The sequence below is a fragment of the Prunus avium genome, chromosome 1 (assembly GCF_965620075.1).
Source record: "Prunus avium chromosome 1, drPruAviu1.hap1.1, whole genome shotgun sequence".
NCBI classification, from domain to species: domain Eukaryota; kingdom Viridiplantae; phylum Streptophyta; class Magnoliopsida; order Rosales; family Rosaceae; genus Prunus; species Prunus avium.
Window position 1 is genome coordinate 55,918,929 of NC_142284.1, and position 23,661 is coordinate 55,942,589.

The 23,661-nt window shown below is 36.9% G+C and overlaps 3 protein-coding genes across 6 annotated transcripts; 1 reads left to right on the plus strand and 2 right to left on the minus strand.

The window, feature by feature from the left end:
* Positions 1 to 646: 646 nt before the first annotated feature.
* LOC110753165 (sporulation-specific protein) lies at positions 647 to 12,877 on the plus strand. 2 transcript variants are annotated; one of them, XM_021953991.2, is made up of 12 exons: positions 647 to 905; positions 1,350 to 1,555; positions 2,112 to 2,246; positions 3,249 to 3,449; positions 3,634 to 3,756; positions 3,913 to 3,950; positions 4,021 to 4,150; positions 5,142 to 10,580; positions 11,346 to 11,501; positions 11,677 to 11,778; positions 11,857 to 11,999; positions 12,226 to 12,877. In XM_021953991.2, exons 3-12 carry the CDS (start codon positions 2,169 to 2,171, stop codon positions 12,503 to 12,505), a joined length of 6,690 nt encoding a protein of 2,229 aa, XP_021809683.1. In that variant the 5' UTR covers positions 647 to 905; positions 1,350 to 1,555; positions 2,112 to 2,168; the 3' UTR covers positions 12,506 to 12,877. The 2 variants fall into 2 exon arrangements, with proteins under 2 accessions (XP_021809683.1, XP_021809691.1); XM_021953999.2 differs by lacking the exon at positions 647 to 905 and having other exon boundaries at positions 980 to 1,555.
* Positions 12,878 to 13,127: 250 nt separating this feature from the next.
* MUB6 (membrane-anchored ubiquitin-fold protein 6 precursor) lies at positions 13,128 to 15,684 on the minus strand. Its single transcript, XM_021953847.2, has 3 exons — positions 15,182 to 15,684; positions 14,325 to 14,495; positions 13,128 to 13,530 (listed from the first exon to the last, which is right to left on the minus strand). Exons 1-3 carry the CDS (start codon positions 15,312 to 15,314, stop codon positions 13,475 to 13,477), a joined length of 360 nt encoding a protein of 119 aa, XP_021809539.1. The 5' UTR covers positions 15,315 to 15,684; the 3' UTR covers positions 13,128 to 13,474.
* A 2,631-nt stretch (positions 15,685 to 18,315) lies between these two features.
* LOC110753500 (Galactose oxidase/kelch repeat superfamily protein) lies at positions 18,316 to 21,167 on the minus strand. 3 transcript variants are annotated; one of them, XM_021954406.2, is made up of 2 exons: positions 21,016 to 21,167; positions 18,316 to 20,108 (listed from the first exon to the last, which is right to left on the minus strand). In XM_021954406.2, exon 2 carries the CDS (start codon positions 20,081 to 20,083, stop codon positions 18,650 to 18,652), a length of 1,434 nt encoding a protein of 477 aa, XP_021810098.1. In that variant the 5' UTR covers positions 20,084 to 20,108; positions 21,016 to 21,167; the 3' UTR covers positions 18,316 to 18,649. The 3 variants fall into 3 exon arrangements, with proteins under 3 accessions (XP_021810098.1, XP_088103399.1, XP_088103400.1); XM_088247273.1 differs by having other exon boundaries at positions 18,316 to 20,312; positions 21,016 to 21,152; XM_088247274.1 differs by having other exon boundaries at positions 18,316 to 20,280; positions 21,016 to 21,121.
* Between the last annotated feature and the right edge of the window lie 2,494 nt (positions 21,168 to 23,661).

The following is a 23,661-nucleotide window of genomic DNA, read 5'->3' on the forward strand; positions in this document are numbered from 1 at the left end:
TGAATTGAAAGTATTAATCACATTGACTCTTGTTTAAACGTGTGGTTAAAAATTTACAATCTAACAGCACAAATATGTATTATTGTTCAAAGTCTATGATTTTCAATTTGTGAATACTACTTCCAATATGCACTTTTTGACAACAAATTTTCCCATAGGTTTCTCTTGAGTTTTAATTAGGTGATTGTGGTATGTCTTCATTTCCTTTTCACTCGTACAAGTGACTTTGTAACCTGCAAGCAAAGAAGCATGATTTATGATTTCCAGGTTTGAATTCTTAGCCCCAGTAATCTACCCAAATTATAATGAAATCCGTAATTCTAAATTATAATTTATATGGTAATGTTCTATTATTCGTATTTCATATAATTCTTTAATCTTATTCACTTCTAAACAGTTAAAAATACTACCAATTTAGCACCCATCATTTCATTAAGGGCCAAATTAGAGAGCCAAAGTGATAAAAAAAAACAAGGGAGGGGTATTGCAGTAAAGTTCCAACCACTCCAAGGAGAAGTGAAAGGCAAAACCCAGAGTCACAGACAAATAGACATCACCACGCAGACACCCATTATAAGAAAAAAGTACAAGACAAAATAAATAATAAATACAAAAATAAAAAAGATTTAAGAGACACAGACAAATGCAGGCTTTGGCGGGTTTCCAGAATCTGAAGTTGATATTTGAGCTGAAAACCCAGCTCTATCTTACCTTATTAATGCTCTTAAACCTTCCATTTACTGCTTATTTACGCCACCCACCCATAACCGCACATTCACAGAGACAAACAGTAGCACTCTCTCTCTCTCTCTCTCTCTCTCTCTCTCTCTGAGTCTCTTAGAACCTTCTTACCCAAGATTGCTTGCTGTTCCTTCCACCTTAAGCACCTACAGATCCACAGCTAGGTACCTACCCGCACTGCATCATCCTCATTGCCATTATAATATTAGACAACAAAGTCTAATTTTTTTTTTATAACTATACACATTATATAATTTATATTTTATTTATGGGTTTTGAATTTTGAGCGTCAAGGTGTCAACTTTACTAGTTTTACTGCTGCCCCTATTCCCTTCACACCAGCACAGCATTTGTAGCCTTTGTATTTGTGAAGCTGTGTGGTGCCATTGGATTCTTTTGGCGTTTTGATAATTGGGTTTGAATTTTGGGACATTGGACTGTTGTTTGCTGCGTGTGGTATTTATTTGTTATTCCAAATAATGGGTTTTTGACGATTTGTTCTAGACAAACAGTGATTTGGGTTTTTGAAGTTTCCACATTTGGCTAGGCATTTCCGGTCTGGGAAGTTGGATTTGTCTCTAACACAGTCGTATTGGCTATTTTGTCAGTCGTTGGGTTCAGTGTAGCAGCAGCGGCCTTGCGTTTGTTTTCTGAGGTTCTTCTTCTTCTGGGTCTTGCTTTTGTCGGTTTGCAGGAGCTGGCATCTGAATCCTCTGCTTTTTTCCCGAGCTTGGATCCGGCGTATCTTCAACTGGGATTTTAAATTTGTTTCTGGGTTTTCCCTTTCGGGCAAGTCTGTGCCTAGTCCTACAAGGTTTGTGCTCCAATTTAGATTTACTTATCTTCCCAAACTGGTTCCCTTTTAACTTTCTTACATTACCTTCTGTTTGGCTGCTGAGAATTACGGAGAAAACTGATTGGAAAAGAAAATCTTGGATTATATAGATGGATGTAGCTAAATCTGATCAGACCAAATAGTAATGTTAGGCTTGTATGAGTGTTGGTTTTAGTTTCACTTTGAATTTTAAGTTAATGTTCAAAATAATGTCATGTTTTTCTACATGGACGCACTTAGAGTATTTCGTAGTGCAGCGTGGTCTGATCCATCTGACTTGTATCTGCATTTTGAACCAACTTGTTTATATAGCCATTTCATTTTGGAAGGGGGAAAGGGGATCACTCTCTCTAACTTCTTGTTTTTCCTACATGGTCCATAAGCATTTGTGAGGACTAAAATATGTCTTTGCTTTTCTGGCATATTGTTTATCATCCAAGAGATGTAACTTCTAATTTGCATGAGCAGTCTCAAATTTCATTCCATTTGTTGTGGAAATAATGCAATCACTCTTAATTGATTTACAATGGTGCAGGAGAATGGATTTGGAACCTTGATGTTACACAGTTGACTATAGATAGACCATCCAGTAATGTCAAGGATCACTAAGTGGAAGCTTGAGAAGACAAAAGTAAAAGTGGTTTTCAGGCTACAATTCCATGCTACACATGTAAGTTGTAACTTCTTAGAATTTACTGCTGAAATTCTATCTTGTTAATTTTATTGTAAATTTGTTTTTTAGATTCCTCAATTGGCTTTTCAGAGGATCAATATTTTTTGTTTTGTTTTCTGTTGATAATTTTAATACATTTCCATTTGTATTCACTTCTTATTAAACCCGTGCATAAACTTCTGGCCTGTAACTGTTGTTGATGCAAAAATCAGTGTTGAATAAATCTTCTAAGCTGCCAATTTAGATTCACCAGTTTGTGGAAAATAGGCTTTGTCTTGTGACTTTTATGTTTGCTGCTTCCATATCACTACTAACATTTTCCTGGTAATTGCCTGAATCTGGTATTCTATTGTGTCATATGATGTGTAAGATAATCTAAAATGGACTGTAAACTTATTGTAAGTAATGTGGCCCTAGCTCCCATTAGTTGACGTGTTATTTAATTCTAGTTTCTTATGGCTAATGGCTTAGAGCATCTACAATCTTGCTCCCTGTCTTTTTGTTAAACTTTAGCTAAAAACACTACAAAACTATTTTAGGAGCTCTCTATAAATTTCAACTCCAACCATACTCCATGGGATAGGAGTCATAAATGTTTTAATTCTTTTCTAATTGGGCATAAATGCTCTCTCTCTTTATAAAATAATAACAAAAATAGTCAACATTAATAAAAGTTTTAAAATATTATTAAAGTAAAGCAACATTTAATTATGGGGAGCCACTAGGAGTCTTTTCTCTCTCCTCACATTTAGGAGCTCCTAGAGGTCTCCCTATATTAGGTGGTGGATAGGGAGCATGGTTGGAGTTGTGTTTTTTCAGTTCATCTCTAAATTTTGTCTAAGGAGGTGGTTTAGGGAGCCCATTGTAGATGCTTGGTGCACCTGAACTCCTTCTAATTATGCATTTTTTTCTATAGCATGATTGGACAACATGGTGTTATATGTAGCAGCTACAATCTATGCTACGACTGAATACAATGTTTCTCTCTGCATGGTCCAGGTTCCACAAACCGGATGGGATAAGTTGTTTATATCTTTTATACCTGCTGATTCCGGAAAGGCAACTGCAAAAACAACCAAGGCAAATGTGAGGAATGGGACCTGCAAATGGGGAGATCCTATCTATGAAACTACAAGACTTCTACAAGACATTAAAACAAAACAATATGATGAGAAGCTTTACAAACTCGTGGTAACCATGGTAGTATTCCTTCAGAAGTCTTATTCATTAAAAATAATGTTTCTGATTTAAAATTCGGTTGATTCATGAACTAACTTTTCTCTAGTCCCTAATCACCATCAGAGCAGCTGACTGCAGACTGCAGCCATTATCTTGTTTAAACTGAGTTTAACTTTGTTTTTGGCCTAAATCTAACTGACATCAGGGTTCTTCACGGTCTAGTGTCCTGGGTGAGGCTAATATCAACCTTGCTGATTATGCTGATGCGTCAAAGCCTTCTTCTGTTGCACTGCCTCTCCACGGGTGTGATTCTGGAACTGTTTTACATGTGAGAATCTCTGAAGTTCAAATTATTTTAGACAAAATGTTCCTAGGAAAGCTAGTTTTCTTCTTTTTTAACTTCCAGTAAACACTGTTAGTTGTTCTTCAATGCTGGTTAATTTACTTCTGTTTGACAATTGTTTTTTGTCTTAATCCACATCAGGTTACTGTACAGCTGCTAACTTCTAAAACTGGCTTCAGGTAAGCATTAAAACATGTTAATCTCTTGCTCTATCTAATTTCAGTAGTTAATCTGTACTTTTCCTTTCAGAGAGTTTGAGCAGCAGAGGGAGCTCAGAGAGAGTGGCCTACGAACAACCTCTGACCAGAACAGAAACGATGTATCCACAGCTAGAAGAATATCATCTTCTGAAGATACAGTGAATGATCAGATGGATAAGGTCAGTCTTTTTCTTCTGTCTCTGTTCGTTCCATAGAGTATATGATGGTTCACTGTCTTGGATTCTGAATTTATATTTCTATTGAACTTTTTGAAAAACATAAGCTCCTTGAAACAAATATTTCAGAATTTTTTCCATCTTTGCATAAACCATTTCTATTTTATTATTTCACTCTTTTATTTGTTTTGTTTAAATACGAAATAAAAGTTTATTGGGAAAAGGAGCAAAACATACAATAGTAGATGGACAAGCAGTCCACCTAGGCAATAACAACTAAAAACATAATACAAGGAAAACCACACTCAATACAACATTTCAGACAAATCAAGATAAATATTGCTAAATGGAACATCCCGAAACTCCAGAGCACACAATACAATAGGGGATGTGCCCGTACGATAAATATTATTTCAGTTAAGTTTTTCTTATTGATAGCACATCGATGATCTATCTCTATCTCTTTTGTCTGGTATATGCTGGTCGCATGTCTTTTTATGACATGATCTAAATTAAAACTAGTAATCCTCTGAGGCGTGTCTGGCATGTATGGAAGATAAATATAGATTCAGACAAAACAAACACCTTTCTCAGAACACGTTTGTGCTATCAAAGATGAAATTAGGTTCACTGTTGCTGCTATGATTTTAAAGACATAAAGATGAAGCAAGGGATTCTAATTCACTTTGAAATATAGTATACTTCTGTATCTGATGAGAAAGATAGGCCTGCTTTTGCAGAGTTTATGGGTATATCCATCCCCTTTGAACAATTTCCATGAGTCAGTTACTGAGAAACTTGACGTCTCTCACAAATTCTGAGAGTGATAACCCTTGCGTTTTCTTGTACTTGTAATGTTGTGTTTTGTTGTGCAAAGTTAAAAACTTTCCATTATATGAGTTCTTTTACCGGATGGAGTTATTATCTTAGTGATAGGCGTTCTGATCTGTTGTCATAATATATGTTTCCAATAAAAATTTTCTTCTTTTTACAGATGAATGCGAGAGTTAAATTTAAAGAACTCTCTCCCCTTGAAGAGGAGGTTGGGCTGAATGAAGAGTATGCAGATTCAACTGTTGGATTTGATGGTTCTTCCAATACTTCAGAAAGTTTATATGCTGAGAAACATGATACGTCCAGCACCCATGAGATTGATAGTCTTAAGAGTACTACCTCTGGTGATTTAGGTGGATTTTCCCTAAGTCAAAGTCCTGGACAAGAGAAAGGAGACCCCTCTGATCAGCAGTTCTTGGCACAGGGGACCAATGAGTGGGCTCATGGCTGGGGTTCTGACTTTTCTGCAGATGCTGGCCTGCCAAATTCTTATGAGGAAAATAGTAGACTTAGAGGAAGCTTGGAAGCGGCTGAATCATCTATTCTTGAGCTTAAGCAGGAGGTGAGCACTCTACAGAGTCATGCTGATGAAATAGGCATTGAAGCACAAAAATTTTCCGTTCAACTTGATGCTGAAATTGCTTCTGGAGAACGATTAGCAAAAGAAGTATCCATACTGAGATCAGAATGTTCAAAGTTGAAAGAAGATCTTGAGGAGCAAAAAAGTTCCAAATTAAGCAGAGAAACTATTGAGATAGGCCAGGATTACCTTTTTCATGAGTTACAGCTCAGGTGGTTTAAAGGGCTTTCAGATATGGATGATAAAATAAGAGAGCTTCAGAGAAAGGCATGCTTTGGAATACATGAAAGGGACTTCGCGTCCTTTCATTCGGATTTTGAGGGATTGCTTGGTGTTCTGCAAGTTCTCAAACAAGAAACTGGACAGGCAAGTTCAGGGCTGAACTTGACAAGCGTAAAGCAGGCCGATGAAATGAGTTTACATAAACGTGAGCAATTAGTAATAGGAACCAGGTTTGATGCAGATTTTTATCAACCAGAAGGTGCGCTTCATTGTCTAAGCATACCTGGCCCAGTGTCGCAAGACTTTGATTCTGTAGATGCTGCCAATGCAATGAAAGGAGAAGTCTTTGAGCTTTTAAGAGAGGTGAATGAGTTGAAAGCTGAACGAGAAAGCCTTGCAAAGAAAGCAGACCAGATGGAGTGCTACTATGAAGCTCTCATTCAGGAACTTGAGGAAAACCAGAGACAGATGATGGGAGAATTGCAGAATCTCAGAAATGAGCATTCTACTTGCCTGTACACAATTTCATCCGCTAAAGCTGAGATGGAGAGAATCCAGCAAGACATGAACAATGAGAGAGCAATATTTTCCAAAGAAAAGCGCGATTTCGATTCTCTGAACAAGGAGCTTGAAAGAAGGGCTACTACAGCAGAAGCAGCACTTAAAAGGGCACGCATGAATTACTCCATTGCTGTGAACCAGTTACAGAAGGACCTTGAATTGCTTTCTTTTCAGGTTCAGTCCATGTATGAGAATAATGAGAACCTCATTAAACAGGCTTTTGCAGATTCTTTGCTTCCAAGCTTACCTGCGTGTGAAGAAACCCTGCAAAATCAGAAGTTGGATTCAGAGGAATCTCATTCTGCAGAACACTTGCAGTGTCAGAATCAGTGCTCTGGGATACACAAACAGCATTTAGATGGGAATATATTATCAGAGGATTTGAGAAAATCTCTCCTCGTTCAGAAGGGGCTTTACCAAAAGGTTGAAGAAGAACTTTATGAAGTGCATCTGGTGAATGTGTATTTGGATGTCTTCTCAAAGACTTTACAGGTTACTTTGGTTGAAGCAAGTGCTGACTTTGGATTGACTAAAGAGAAAGTGCATGACCTTTCACAACAGCTGGAGCTTTCAACTGAGTCCAATGAGTTATTGATACGGAGGCTGCAGACTGCACTGGATGAGATTCGCTTCCTGAATGAGTACAAGGATACTTGCAATTCGAACTGCAATGACTTGGCTCTGAGGAACCAGGTTTTGGAAGCAGATTTACAAAACGCCACTAGTGAAAATGATCTTCTTATCCAGAAGATTGCTGAATGGAAAAATATGATAAAAGAATATGAAACTTATGAGAGCAAATACAAAGCCTGCACTACTGAAAAATTACAGCTGGAAAATTTATTGACAGAGGAAACCCTAGAAAATGACACTCTTCAAAATAGACTTTCATCTTTGCAGGAAGAGTTGAAATATGTCAGAACTGACTTTGATGAGCTGACTTATGTGAAGGAGAATCTGCAGAATATTGTGGACTTTCTACAGGGTAAGTTATGGAATCTGTTGGCATCTTATGACCAAAAGTATAAAGGCATGGATCTCTGCATTGGATGTGTCAGTCAGGACTTGGAATCCAAAGATTTAACAGGTGTAGTGTTGCAAATAGAAGAGCTTCAGCACAATGCATATGGAAAGATTGCCCAGCTTATGGAGGAGAAGAAAGACATAGCACAAGAAAGAGATATAGCTCAGGAGTCTTTAAGCGCAGCAGAATCTGATAATCTGATCATAAAACGGCAATTTGAACATGATCTACGAGGTATAATGGATAAACTAGAACTTTCAAACGCCCTGGTGCGAAAGCTCCAGTTACAAGTTGAGGCCCTTGCAAACAGACCGGAGATTAGTTCAGTAGCCGAAGAGAATTATGCACAACAGCACAGAGAACTTTTTTCTGATCTTAATCAGTTAGAAATGGAGCTGCAGCAACTTACTTCTAAAAACCAGGACCTTGCTGGTCAAATTATGGAGTTTGAGAAGGTAACCGAAGAACTGAGAAGGTGTAACCTATCCATGGCAGCAATGTCAGAGGAAAAAGAAGCTTTGATGATTTCCTTACAGGACAAAACTGAAGAATCTTCCAAGCTTGCTCAGGAGCTTAATAGTTTGCAAGGAAGTTTGCTCTCCTTGCATGATGATTTGCAAACTGATAGAAATCTCAGAGATAAGTTAGAGAGTACAATTACAGATCTCACTTCCCAGTTGAACGAGAAGCATTGCCAGTTGGTAGGTTTTGATGGGCAGAAGGCTGAGGTTGTCTATCTCAAACAATTGTTATCTGATCTAGAACTAGAGAAATCAAGAGTTTCCGGTCTCTTGTTGGACTCTGAAGAATGTCTAAAAGATGTCCGTGAAGAATGTTCTTCCATATCTGCTTTGGAAGCTCAATTGTCTGAAATGCATGAATTTTCAATAGCTGCTGATGTTGGACTTACTTTCACAAAAACTCAATATGAGACCAGGATTGAAGAAATAGGAAGGTGTAACCTGACCATAGCAGCATTGTCAGAGGAAAAAGAAGCTTTGATGATGTCCTTACAGGATAAAACTGAAGAATCTTCCAAGCTTGCTCTGGAGCTTAAATATTTACAAGGAAGTTTGCTCTCTTTGCATGATGAGTTGCAAATTGAGAGAAATCTCAGAGATAAGTTAGAGAGTGCAATTACAGATCTCACTTCCCAATTGAACGACAAGCATTGCCAGCTGCTTGGTTTTGATCAGCAAAAGGCTGAGCTTGTCCATCTTAAACAATTGGTATCCGATCTAGAACTAGAGAAATCAAGAGTTTCCCGTCTCTTGTTTGACTCTGAGGAATGTCTAAAAGATGCCCGTCAAGAATGTTCCTTCATATCTGCTCTGGAAGCTCAATTGTCTGAAATGCATGAGTTTTCAATAGCTGCTGATGTTGGACTCACTTTCACAAAAACTCAATTTGAGACCAGGATTGAAGAACTAGGAAGGTGTAACCTGACCATAGCAGCATTGTCAGAGGAGAAAGAAGCTTTGATGGTGTCCTTACATGATAAAACTGAAGAATCTTCCAAGCTTGTTCTGAAGCTTAATAGTTTGCAAGGAAGTTTGTTCTCTTTGCATGACGAGTTGCAAATTGAGAGAAATCTCACAGATAAGTTAGAGGGTACAATTACAGATCTCACTTACCAATTGAACGAGAAGAACAACCAGTTACTAGATTTTGATCACCAGAAGGCTGAGCTGGTCCACCTCAAACAATTGGTATCAGACCTAGAGCTTGAGAAATCCAGAGTTCTCCGTCTCCTGTTGGATTCTGAGGAATGTCTGAAAGATGTTCGTGAAGAATGCTCTTCCATATCAGCTTTGGAAGCTCAGTTATCTGAAATGCATGAATTTTCAATAGCTGCTGATGTTGGACTCACTTTTGCAAAGACTCAATATAGGGCCATGATCGAAGAGCTTGGTCAGAAACTTCAGTTTTCAGATAGCCATGTTTCCAAGCTTCGTAACGATCACCTCAATGTAGAGAATATGCTTAATAAATGTCTTGCTAGCGAAAGGCATTACCTTGAAGAGAACACCAAATTGATGGCAAGTCTCAGTTCCCTTAAATCTGAGTTGGAAGCCTCCAGTGCTCAAAATAGGATACTTCTTGATACAAACAGTGCCATGAGGACTGAACTTGAGGAATACAAGAAAAGAGCAGAAAATGGGGAGGGTGTTGTCCACGTGGATAACAGTCAGTCTGCTCTTGAGATTGAAAGGCTGGAGTATACTTTGATGACTTCTGAAGAAGAGATTGATAACCTGATATTCTCCAAGGAAGCACTAGAAGTCAAAGTTTTAGTACTCAAAGCCAAGTTGGATGAACAGTGCGCTCAGATAACCTTGCTGGAAGGATATAAAGATGAATTGATAATGTTGCGCAATAAATGTAGCGAGCTTACACAGAGGCTTGCTGAACAGGTTTTGAAGACAGAAGAGTTTAAGAACTTGTCCATCCATTTTAAGGAGCTTAAAGACAAGGCTTATGCTGAGGGTCTCCATGCACATGATAAAAGAGAACCAGAAGGGCCGCCAGTTGCTATGCAAGAGTCCTTAAGAATTGCATTCATCAAAGAGCAGTATGAAACCAAGCTGCAAGAACTGAAACAACAGCTTGCTATGTGCAAGAAGCATAGTGAGGAGATGCTCATGAAATTACAAGATGCAATCAACGAAGTTGAGAACAGGAAGAGATCTGAAGCTACTCATGTAAAGAGAAATGAAGAGCTAGGAATGAGGATCTTGGAATTGGAGTCTGACCTACATTCAGCGCTTTCTGAAAAGCGTGAAATAATGAAAGCCTATGACCTGATGAAGGCTGAAAAGGAATGCTCATTAATAAGCCTTGAGTGCTGTAAGGAAGAAAAACAACAACTTGAAGCGTCTTTGCAAAAGTGCAATGAGGAAATGGCTAAAATTGCTTTAGAACTCACCTCAACGAAGGATTTGCTTGAGAGTTCTTCAGCTTCTATAAATAATCAGAGGGAAGGCAATGGCAGTTTACACAAAGCAGATTACATATCTGATGATCTGGTTGTTGAAAAAGTTCGCCATAAGAAATTGACATCTGGCGTGCAAAGCAGCATAGTAAGAGAGGACCCATTAGCTAAGTTTTCTGAGCTAGATTTAGCGAATTGTGAAGCAGCTGATCCTGAATGCTTGAATTCCATTGATGAAGTAGACCAATCAAACGGACTCATCAATATACACTCTGAGCAGGTACTTAACTGTTTTAATCTCTATATAGAGAAAGTTACTCCATTGATACTCTAATTTGTGCATCTATGTAGCATCAGCATGCTTATGTTAGCTTATACACGTTCTGGATATTTCACTCTTCTCCATTAAGATTCTGGAAAAGTGAACAAGAATTCCCTTTTCACACTGCTCTCAGCTAAAAAGGTGCTTTTAGTTTGCTATACTTTTCTGCTTTTTTCCATCATAGAGAGTTTGACGGTGCTCCTAAAGGGTATAGTTCCTACTAATACTAGTTGACAACTTGACAGTACCTTAGTGAGTTGCTGCTCCAAATATTACCAAACTTATTAGCATATCTATTTCATAGTGCTAGCCTTTGCTTACGCAATACTGACCCCCCTGCTATCACATTAAACAAGTTTCCTGGGAAGTACCACCACTAGAGTGAAACTCAAAGCAGTAGACAGTGGCTAATATATATGGTTGGTACTACCAGTTACTGGGGTTTAAACTCACCATTAATGTTGTCAACTTTTCCATGAAAAACTGCTGAAATCTAAGTGCAGAAGAAATCCTATAATAAGTCAATCAAAAATAATATAAGTTTGATCTATGGAGTATGACCACACAAGTGGTGGTGAATGCGTTATCTTTCGTAGCTTGTATTTTCAAAACTTGAAAGTTCATCCTATCTCCTTTAGCAGAGGAATAGGATTGTTCACAATTGTCAAAGAAAAGGTTTACTTTATTTCATTTTTCTGACAATCAATGTGCATCATTGGACAGGATGATCTTGTATCCAGAGGTGTAAATGGTATCCCTAGTGTTGTACCTTCAAAACAAAAGGATGTTCTTAATAGTGACATGAAGCATTTGGTTCTTGCCAATGAGCATTTTAAGGCCCAAAGCTTAAAGTCTAGCATGGACAACTTAAATAAGGAGGTACGTATTTCATATGAAGACAAGTGAGCAGATTCTTTGGTATCATTATCTATGGTTGGGGAGCAGGGACTATGGATTAAAAGTTATCATCATCATCAGTTACAGAATCTAGGTCCTGACATAAACTTTTTTTTTTCATAACAGATCTTTTCTAACCCGTGTTATCTTCTTGCAGTTGGAAAGGATGAAACATGAAAATTTGCTTCTTCCCCTAGATGATCATCATTTTGACCCAAATTTTTCTGGTGTAGAAAGAGAGCTGATGCAATTAAATAAGGTAAATAACTTTATGATGCTTACACCTTACAATATAAGCGTGTCCTTGAACTGACATCATATTTGGCTTTTTGATTAGGTAAATGAAGAATTGGGAAGTATATTTCCCTTATTCAACGAATTTTCTTGCAGTGGCAATGCACTAGAGAGGGTGCTTGCGTTGGAAGTTGAACTTGCTGAAGCATTGCAGGCAAAGAAGAAATCAACTTTCCAGTTTCAGAGGTACATCTTATACAACTCTGACTGATCCTTTCAAACTGGCATTATGTGGGCATTCTTGAGAGAAGACAACATATTGTCTCTTTTTATCTCTCCTCCTGAAACTTGGCTGCGGTAATTTTAAAATGTGTTACTTTTAGGGGAAACTGGTGGTTCACTTTAAAAATTAGCAGAACAAACCAATTTCTTATGAGGTTAACAATTAACTTGAAATCCTCCTGTGTTCCAGTTCTTTCGTGAAACAACACAGTGATGAGGAAGCAGTGTTTCACAGCTTTAGAGACATCAATGAGCTAATTAAAGACATGCTGGACCTTAAGGGAAGATATGCTACTGTGGAAACAGAACTGAAAGAGATGCATGATCGTTACTCTCAGTTAAGCCTTCAATTTGCAGAGGTTGAAGGAGAGAGACAAAAGCTAATGATGACTCTCAAGAATGTTCGAGCGTCAAAGAAAGCCCTATACTTAAATCGCTCCTCAACATCCCCATTTCTGGACCCTTCATAATAGTCACCGAGCCATCCTATCTTGTGCTTGAAGATGAAGAAATAGCCATTTACCAGGTTAAGAAATTGATGGTCCAACTGCCATGCTGCCTCATGTCATCATGTATGTCCAAGGTGAATTATGCATGAGCCACTTAGCTGTTGGTGGTGAAACTTTACAATGCTGGAATGCGGTATCAAAAGCTAAGCAGCAGCAGTGTATATAAACTCTCTCGTCAATAGTTTCACAAGTACATAATTGACCCTTTTTTGGGGGTTGAGGTGGGTGGGGGTGAATTGTTGTAAGCTGTTCTGCTGTATAGTAAATCAAATTCTTTTTTGTAATTTATATTTAATATCCTCAAGGAAAAAAAAAATAACTTCTTTCCATACATCCCTTCTAACTTCCAATTCAGTTAGGTGGAATTTGGCAATTTCATCTTGTCCTCCTGGTGCTTGGGTGTTGGAAAGGTTTGTCCAAGCCCTGTGCTCAACAGTGGTTTCATCATTTTATGGTTTAAAAGGCCTCTGGTGTAATTGGGCGCTTGCAATAATATGCAGACCAAGAAAATATACAGTAATAATATACACGTATTCTTCTACCGATTTAAATAATAATAATAATAAAGAAAGAGAAATTCTGCTTACAATAAACTCGCAAATCAATCAAATTAATTAAGGTCGTTTGATGTTTTTTCTTTTACACTTGTATTCATTCATGAAAATAAATCAGAGGCTCCCAACGCAACAATGTGGTCCTTTTCTCATTAACAAATCATATGCAACAAGGAACTATAAGCTGTTTTACAAACGGAGGGAGACAACAAGATTCAAAGTAACAAAAGTCTGGCTAATGGATCCATGAACTTCTTGCTGCCACTTGTGAAAGAGAACTTAGATTGTTAACAACATCTCATCGTCAGCAACAAATGAAGACACACAGAATGACACTAACAGACTGAGGACGCTTTCTCAAGCTTGTTAAGAGAAGCTACAATATTGAACATGAACATCGAGGCTTCTCTGGAGAATCATTCAGCAATTTATCTGTGGAAAATGCAACCATTAGTTCCTTGTGTCTGAAACTGCTTTCCTCTGTTTGGGTAACATAACCTTAACATAAGCATTATAAAACGTAAATGTGAAAGTGTCTCATATTGTGACTTTCATAGTTTTTTTGCTACCCGGAATTTCAAGTTCCATAATGTCATCTCCTAATAATGATTGAAAAGAAGGGACAATATAGTTTTCTTTGAAAGTCAAAGCTTCTAACGAAAGAATGATATAGGACACAGGGAAAACTTAAGAATGGACTATATACAAAGCCAATTTCAAGGGAGAGAAAGGGCCAGAAATTCAGATAAGGAACAAGCATACAAAATAAATATACAAATATAGAAAAAAATAAATAAGAGCCTCTTATGCTTTACAGGATGGAGCTATTACAAAAGACTTGATCTAATGCTTTCAGCTCCCTGTTATATTGCAATGTTATTAAAAGTTGTACTTCTGAGAACTAGCATTGAAGATTAATTTTGGCTCAACACTGAATCCAGATTTTTAGCATGCGTGCTGAGGGTCAAGATATGGTGAGGCAATCAGAAGCAAGAAGACCTTGCTGCTTATTGCTCAGAAGGAGATGGAATCATAAGAGATTGATGCATAAGAACCATGCCTCTTAACTAAAATATATTGGGAATTCAGGGGCAAAGGTTCATCAAAAGAGCCAAAGATGTTAAATACCTCGGGGTAGAGACTAATAAAAACAACGAATTCGCCAAGGAGCATGTTGTTCTATAAGATATATGCAACATATGTCTAGAAAATAGAAACATAATTACCATTCTTTTTGTCTGCAATAGGAGGACGCACAACCACATGCATAGTGATGAGACCTCCTGGTAGTTCACCGACTGGAAGTCTGGAATCAGCTAGGGTCCTGTTGTTTTCCAGTATCTTTCCCGCATTAATAAGCTTCAAATCATTTATTGTCCTTGGACCATTTTCTTTCTCTATCAAATAGATATTGCATAGCATGAGAAAACATAAGTCAATTTCAAACCAAAGCACAATGGTGTGATCATGGAGCAAACTAAGCATCATTATTTTCGTCAAAATATAGGCTTTGTCCTCTTTCAATATTCTGTTTTGATTGGTGCTAACATCAGCAACACATATGAAACAAGGGTTCTAATGCAGTACCATAAACAATTACATTGATAACATTATTCCTAAATGTGTGACTAACTTGAGCATACACTTCTCGAGAACGACTCAAAACTGTGTCATAATTCATTTTCGGCATATTCAGACTATATCTACAATGAAGGACAGAGTGGGAGCCTCAACTTACTTAGACAAGGTACTACAGATAATGATAATGATAAGAGCAACGAAAAATTTACTAACAGAATTTTCAATACTTAACCCATATATTTTACACTTCAATTCGTACAGTGTCCAATACATTGTTTCCAATCAAAATTGCTAAAATGGTCTAAGAAGATTCAAAGTACACAACACCACCTAAAGCTGTGATAAGCTTAATGAGAAAGCTTGATGCAAAAAGCTCTCAAGAAGCCAACCCAATCATATAAAAAGCAAAAGAACCTCAATAACATATATGAGTTTTGCAACAATATGACAAAAGAAAAAAAAAACAGAACTTTAACAGTAGTAAGCTGAAAAGAAATAAAACCTTTAGGCCATTGTGCAAGTATTTTCTCTTTAAGTGATTGTACAGTGGTAGATGGGCTATACTTGTGTGGACCTATGTCGGTGCCATCAGATAGCCTGAATTTGAGCTCAATCAAATCTTGACCTGCTGCCATTGATGAACCTTCCAGCAAAAACCCACCTCAAATTCGCATAACACTCTCCAAAAATCAGATTGAGTTCCACAACAGAGAAAACCAAATAAAACCCAGATGAAATCTGGTAAAGATTCAAACTTAGAACCCAGAAGAGCAAAGAGCTCGGATACCCATGAAAGAATCAAGCTCTATCCAAAAGGTTTGTATTGAACTTGGAGTTTACACTGAAAAAGATCCAAAGTCTTGTTATGGAAACCCAAAAACAGTGACTGATTATAAATCTATAAAATCAATCCAAAGAGAGAAGAAGACAATCCAAGGAGAGAAGAGGACAGCTCCTTTTTATTGCTTGATGTAGAAATTAAGAAAATAGAAAAAGTGTACCCAAAACGATCTGAGTGAGATTTTTCACCTGAATTAACAGAAATTTCCAGCCGTATAGAATGTGATTACATAATTGCCCATGGCCTATAATCATATTAACGAAACTACAAAGACATTTTTATGACTTATCTTTGGCTTTTGGCAGATAATAGTTGTCATGACCTAGAAGAAAAGATATAAGAAATAGATAGTGACAATATTTGTACCCTTTGCGTCTATATATGATGGCTAATAATGATGTAAGAATTATGTAATTATGAAGTTTTTTTTTGGAAAAATATGTAATTATGAAGTTAAACTAACAAAGTACTCTTTTGAAAGAAACAAAAAACTTCAAAATAATCAGATCTTAAGATTTTTTAAACTTCTTTTCGTTAACGACCTGATTCGAATTTAGAACATTTTCCAATATTATAACCATAAATTAATTAAGATGTTCAACTTTAGATTTATTATTAACATATTGAATGATAAGGATGATACCTAAGAAAATAATGCATTCGCCTTTCCACCAATATTTTTTTCCTGGCTAGATACACCCAAAAGTGTAGATTCATCTCCTTAGCCATTAGAAAGTTTAAGAATTGCTATGCATACTTAGATTAATAAGAAATAAAATAACAGAAAGTTTAAGAATTTCTTAGATTAATGAGAAATATAATGCCTGCATGTCAAGTTTGGAATTTTATTAAGTGAGATTCACTATTATATTCAATATAGGGGCCCAAATAATATATATATATATATAAACCCCCTATATGAAATGGACTTTAGAAATACATCCAAATCTCATTTACAACATAACAAAAAGGCTTTTAACTTCTTATAAATTACAAAATTGTCATTAATTTCTTAAAACAATCCCAAATCCAAAACCTCATAAAAAATCCAAAACACTCAATAGGGCATCAAAGTAATTTAATAATCAAAATTAAATTCAATAGGATCAGCTATCATTTTTTGGGTTTTTTTTTGTATTTGTTTATAAAAATTAAATGGTGTAGGGTTTATTTATATAATTAGTGCTAAGAATGGGTATAAATATCTCTTTTATTAATCCTGTTATTGTTTTTATTTTTTCCCTTTAATGTCCTTTTATTAGCTGTATATTTAATTGTAAGTTGAAGGTGGTGGTGGCGGTGGTGGTACAAAAGCAGGCCACTTGCTCCTGCTAAGCTTGGTTTGTCTGGTTGGATTGGATGTTAGTGTGTGACTAAGTCTGTTTTAAAACATAATTAACTCTATGGGTTGGCAACTTGGCATGGCACCATCTTTTCTAAACACGTTTTAAGAAACTATGATTCCTCAATTCATTAATTTGATGTAGATAAATCTGCCTCCACTTTTAATTATATATAATAATAAAAAAGATGATGGAAATTTTTGATAATGGGGAATTAGAATCATGCATGCTTTTGAAGAAAATAAATAAGCATAGAATTTTCAAGATATGACTTGGTTAATGGAAGCATCTAATTTAATTTTGCTACAACTTTTTTGTCATGTTGTTTTTGAATTAGTCACACTACTGTACCGATCGAATCAAAGTCATGGAAGGCAACCACCGGGATTAATTTGTAACAAACAAAAACATCCACCACCCAAAAAACGGGAGAAAATAAAAAGAAGAAGAAAAGTTTTCTAGGGCAGCTACCATTTTGAAGCATTCAAAATGAAGGTAACAAAAGATTAGGACTTGAAATTGATAGTTAGTATGACTAATTCCACATGAAGAAGTCGTAAATCTAATCCATATTCCATACCGTGCTCAATAGATATTTCTTTGAAATTTGTTGCAGCCACAAATTTAAAAGGAGGGAGGGATCAGATTAGCAAGTTTAATACAATCTATAACTACTTTTTCTGTTTAGGATTTGCTTAGAATCTTCTCATCCTAGGCTATATTGCTAGTAGGAAAATGTTCATATCTAAATGATTTGATTGCAGTTAGCGCTAGCACCACAAAAGGTGTAATGCTCAAGGAAATAACTTTCATGTTACACTTACAATCGTGCCTATCTCATTCTTCATGTGGTGAAATACTGAGGGAATAACTTTTGTGTGTGACGGCTGCAATGCAGTCTTGTGTCTATCTCATTCCTCCTATGAGGGGTAAGACATGCACAAATATGACGATGAGGAGTGAGATAAGAAAAAAGAAGGTAGTACGGATATCGAGCATTATAAGAACAAGAAGTAGTGCTCAGCAATGGAGTCCGGACTCTTGAATTTCACAACCTCCCAATTTTATGATATTGTGCAGAATCAGTATTGTCACCCTCACAAATTAAATGTCAACCAGACAACTTGTACGTTGGCTTTAATCACAAAGCAATTCCCTGTGAATTTATTGGAAGCTGATGTCTGCTCAAAATATCTGTTTCCATATTCAATTTCTGCATTATAGTCACAGGTACAGGTTGAAAATGATCTGCTCACATGGTTTGCTGCCCCCAAAAACCCTTTCTTCTCTTTTTCTCATTTTTATTTAACCAGTCACTGTTCCCCTGTTGAAATTAAACCAATTATATCCTCTTGAAAACCCATATTCTTTCGACAGAAGAAACTCAATTTTAATTTCGCAAATATAGTTGCATATTACTTGTACTGAAGTGGTAGACAGAGAAATCACAAATAGAAAATATGCTCAGAAGCAGCAATTGTCTATTTGATTTTCATTTTTACAAATTATACGTTTACAATACAACTACGTTTAATCACACTTACATGATACATTAACTTTACTTTCAACCGAGATATATGATCGAGCCAGTGGACATCAAAATAAGATAATGAAATCCTGAAGCTACATTATTCTTAGAATTGCTTACACATATATACTATAGCCTACCAGAACTGTTTCCCAGGTGCTGAGCTCCTTCTAAACTATGAAATCAATCTCCGCGCCATACAGCTCACTCATATAGATTCAAAGAGCCCATTGAATAACATGGATTCTCAGCCTTAAGCTAAATGTCAATGACTTGACAACCGACCAATTCAACCGACCCAAAATCCCTAGTGCCAATGGCCTTCCACACAACTGCATCTGATTCTGCCACTGAGTCAGAATGATCATGTGAGAAGCCAGGTAAGAGAGAAGGTGAGCTTGGTGACAAAGGGCCCAAATTACTGCACAGGTCAGCCCGCAGAACTGTGATTTCATGATTTACATCTTTTGTGATGACATGAAGCTTTCCATGAAAACCAGCAAGTAAATATGGAGATTCGGAACCAGCAAAGTCATGAATAGGGACTTTTCCTATAACAACTTTCCAAGCATCTTCTTCTTGATCGTACACCTTGATCTTACCACTATCCAAAGAACTCGACGGATCAAATGCATACAATTCACCATCAACCACAACGCTCAACTTTGTACCCGCCTGCCGAGCAGGCCAACCCTCTCCCATGCCAATTGGCATATCATCCCATGAATTTGTCTCAGGATCATAAATTTCTCCCCCAACATCAACAAAAAAGGGCCATGAGTACAGACTCTGGGATACACATAACCTTCCCATGTATGAAGTCAACCCAGTGGCAATTGGCCTTAGCATGTCAGTCAAAAAGGCAGTGGGCAAGGCTTGAGCTCTTGAGAATGGCATGCTTGGTACTTGGGACCATGTACCAGTGGAGGGCTCAAAAACTTCGGCAGACTGAAGAGGGATCAATCCACCTCGTCCCCGACTAACCCCTCCAACAACATAGAGCTTGTTATTCAGAATGCCTGTCTTACAATAGGCCCTACTTGCGGACATGGCTCTCACTTCATTCCATGCGTTCTGAATTGGATCAAATCTCCAGACGCACCTCATGGTCGTAGATCTATAAAATCCACCTAGAACATAGAGGCATCCATCAACAGCACCAATGGCACAACCACAAAATGGCATTTGATCAAATGAATTCTTTCTCCCTAGCCAGCCTCTAATAGTATCAGCAATTTTGATGGTTGGGCCCACCATATTCAACATCCAAAACCAAGACAAACCCTTACTAGATTCTTCTTCATAAACTACATTGGGCATCTGAGGTAGCCTCAGCCACTTTTTTGACAGGGGGTCAAAAGCATGCCAGAAAAGTTTATCCTCTTCAATTTTAGTCAACATGTATAGCCATTCTTCAGTTCTACCAAGTTCTTTTCGCAATTTAAATAGTTCAGAGCTCATAACAGTTTCCTTCCACTTCCGTGAAACCAGCCTGATATCAAAGTAGCAAATTCTAGGAAGTCTAGCAATAATTTGGATTGATATCTCATCAGGAAGATTGGGAATTAATCTTTGGCTCTCCTCGAAAGTACATGATGACAATCTTTGCCTCTTACAGGTATCATTTGGAGAGACTTCATGGTACTCGTTTGTCCGAGATCTGGGACCAACCAAACTCAAAATACCCCCCATTGAGAAACCAGAAAGTTAAGAAAATCTGAGAGACATCATGAAACTTGTTAGTCCCAGACTTGGAACCAGTCAAACTAAAAAACAACCCCACATTTGAATTTAGCCCCAGGGCTGCATAACTATTCATTCTACTTTCAGTTCATCAATGCCAAAGCTAATTTGACCACACACACAGCAGCCGACTTGGACCAGCCAAACTGAAAAATTGACACCATTTGGACCAGCCAAACTGAAAAAATTGACACCATTTTTTGCTTTAGTCCAAGTACTGCAAAATTATTCATTCTACTTTCAGTTCATCAATGCAAATGCTAAATTTGACCCCAAAAAAAAAAAAATGCAAATGCTAAATTAACAAACACACACACATACACACACACACAAAGCTAATGAAAGGAATCCCTCACGTTCTTGACTATTTTGAGCTAAATTGTTGCTGCCTTTCATGGCCTATTCATAGTATTATCCAAACACATTAAATCCAAAAATCACTGACACCCCTCTTCCCAAAGATTACCTTCTCTCTCCTCAACAAACAGATCATAAACTTCACTTTCATCTCCACAAAAAATGATCAACAATATTTATAGCAAAATTCAATTTTTAACAGCTCACCAACAAGCTACTCAAAAACCCAGCAAAAATTAAACATCAGGAATTTCAAAACTCGAATAATTGAAAAGGAAATTACATATAATCCAGCTCCTAAAACTTCATAACCAAAGAAACTGGAAAATCCAACAATCAAAATCACAAAACAGAGCACTAATTCTTAAAAAAAATTATATTTTCCACCGGAACCACCAAATTGCAGCCAAATTCTGAGCACGCGTACATAGTTCTAACTTCTAAGATAACACAGTAAAGTAAATCCTTGAGTTTTCCAGCCAAAACAAAAGCTAAAGAGAAATTGGGTATGCGCCAGTTTGTACCTGTTCAGAGGAAACAGTGCCAAGCCCTTAGATTTGGTAGTAAAAATCCAAGTACATGTATATTTGGGAATGAAGACGCTTCTTTTTATCGAAGCCTGATCATGCAATTATGGTAATGAAATGGTGCGGTGTCTCTGAAAAAGGAAGAGTGTTGGAATTTACTGGATAACGACACGTGTTGTGTTGTTATTTCTCACGTTGTCCAAGTAGATTTTTTTATTGTTTCTTTTATATTTAATATTTTTATAGTTGGGCCCCAAAGGAGTATGGAGAAAGACTATGGTCTCAATATATAGTGCGGTTAAATAGTCGCTTTCGAAAGAGAAAATAATAGTAAGCTTCGTGAAAATCCAACCACCGACGCTTTAACTCATTAAATAATGTACACATCCTGTCCTAGATCTAAACACGAAACGTTACTCCATTATTTGGAAGACCAAAATTGACAATGTAAACTAACGATTGGGGTGGGCCACCGGACTAGTAAACTAACATGATAGTGGTTTTATCGTAATGTAACATCGTATCATGATTTTATTATAATATAAATGAATTGATAACATCGCATTATCTGATAATTTTATTATGATATAAATGAATTGATAACATTGTATGATATAACAGTATTAAAAAAATGAGGTGGATGGAGAAACTACGAACTAATGTTGGAAAATAATATCTTATGAAAGTTGTAATTCATTCAACTCCCAAGAGATTTGAAAAGATATCCTTCATGGCTGCGTGGCACTCGTTGATACATGATGATAAAACACGTGCTTGTTGGAAGTTTCCAAGGGGCTTTCCCTTGGGGTTTTTTTTTTTTTTTTTTTTTGGGATTCCTTTAGTTTTTAGTTAACTCTAGTGTTTTTTTGGGATAATTTACAGGTCAACTTATGAAGGAATATTATGAATCTTTGATGTTTCATGGAGGGTTGGTTCTGAGATTTTGAGGGTTCTGTGCGAACCTTAAACTGAGACCCTCACATAATCTAATACAAATATAGTAAAAAAATAATTTTTCATAACTTAATGTCATAAAACAATTTCTTTTATAACTAAAATTCATCATCAACAATGGCACAAATTTTGAGTGGTTGTTATGAATTTAGGAATTAAGATGTTTATCTTTTGGTGTTTAAATTCCTGAATTTGAAATAAAAACAAAAATTGTCAAATGATTGAACAAAAGAGCCAAAGAGAGATTGATGAATGATGATGATTAACTATTTTTTTTTCCTTTTGGTGTTGATTGAAGGAGAAAGCGCGAGGGTTTAGATGGTTTTTTTATTATTTAAAAATAAATGTTTTATAAAGAAATGGGACTGAAACCAAATCAGCCAAACACACGCTTGTGTCAATTTGCTACATGCTGAAATATATATAAAATAATTATAATATTAATATATATAATATACAAGTAAAACATTTTCGGGGGCCTTGTGAGATAGTGCCACTTGCATTTTGAATATAAGAGTAAGAAAATAGGATTGTATTTTGAATATAAGAGTAAGAAAATGATATTTTTTATATTCTCTTTTCCTAATGTGTTTTACTTTACAGTTAATTATTTTCAAAACACAGCAGAAGCAACTTTTTAAAAAAGTGACAGCAATTCCAAACTAGTCTATATGCAAGTTAGGATTTGTGAGTGTGCAGTGAGCTCATGCACCAAAGTCTTCAAACAAATAGTAAGTTGGCTCCACTACTTTATTCTTTACAACACCGTGCAAATAAATACAAATATTTGTTTCCTTTTCTTTTTGTTTCCCTTTTTCTTTTGGTTTCCGAAAGCAGTTTGGACTTTGCGTGGCCCTTCATTTAGGCCCAATTTTCCAGTCCTTCGACAACTAGGGTTTAGCAATCATCTTCACATTCACTATACACAGAGGTTCCTCCGCGCCCGAGAGAGACAAAGCTTCCCATCTTATACTTTTGCTCTGTCTCTCTTCTCTTCTTTTGCTCTCTCCGTGAAATTACAACATGGCAACCCGTTCGTACAATTCTCTATCTGTATTTTTATCTGTAAATTTGAATGCTTTTGTTTTTCTTCTTTGTGAAAATTTGGTTTTGTTTTGTTGATTGTACAACGGTGGCAAGATCCTTTCTTCAGGTGGCAGCGACAGAAGAGGTTGCTTCCCCTCTCAGAGTTGTTCAGATCGAAGGATTGGTCCATGATTCTCGTCTTTTCTCTGTTTTGCTGCTTGTAAATTTTTGGAAAACTATGGATGCCTAAGTTGATTATAACTATGGACACGACCCGCCCAGGCCGCCTAGATCCGCCCAGGCCTTCTAGGCGCCGCTAGATCCTTCCAGGACGCCTAGGCGCCGCCTAGATCCTCCCAGGCTGCCTAGGCACCGCCTAGTGGCCGCCTAACTCCCTGGCGTCGATGTCCTCCCGCCTAGTGCCTAGGCCGATTTTTCGAACACTGCTCGAAACCTAGAACGGGCTTGCTCTGTGCCCTAGACGTTCGTAGTGAGGAGTTGGAGTCCTCTATCCATGGCTAACCATGGCGTCCAATTTACGTATGTTTCTGATTTTGCAATTTTTTTGTTTGTTTACATGGAAAAGGTACGGATTTTAAAATTTTATAGCATCAGAGTTGTTATCTTAGTGGAGATTTCAATAGCTGAATGACATTCGATGGT

Bases quoted from the DNA above. Each gene is read 5' to 3' on its own strand.
- LOC110753165 (XM_021953991.2), top strand. From the start codon at position 2,169: ATGTCAAGGATCACTAAGTGGAAGCTTGAGAAGACAAAAGTAAAAGTG. The intron at 3,757-3,912 runs GTGAGAATCTCT...AATCCACATCAG, and splicing joins ATTCTGGAACTGTTTTACAT to GTTACTGTACAGCTGCTAAC. The intron at 4,151-5,141 runs GTCAGTCTTTTT...TTCTTTTTACAG, and splicing joins TGAATGATCAGATGGATAAG to ATGAATGCGAGAGTTAAATT.
- MUB6 (XM_021953847.2), bottom strand. From the start codon at position 15,314: ATGGCAGCAGGTCAAGATTTGATTGAGCTCAAATTCAGGCTATCTGAT. The intron at 14,496-15,181 runs GTTTTATTTCTT...TCTATTTGATAG, and splicing joins ACTTGCACAATGGCCTAAAG to AGAAAGAAAATGGTCCAAGG. The intron at 13,531-14,324 runs GTAATTATGTTT...CATTTTCCACAG, and splicing joins TATTGCAGACAAAAAGAATG to ATAAATTGCTGAATGATTCT.
- LOC110753500 (XM_021954406.2), bottom strand. From the start codon at position 20,083: ATGGGGGGTATTTTGAGTTTGGTTGGTCCCAGATCTCGGACAAACGAG.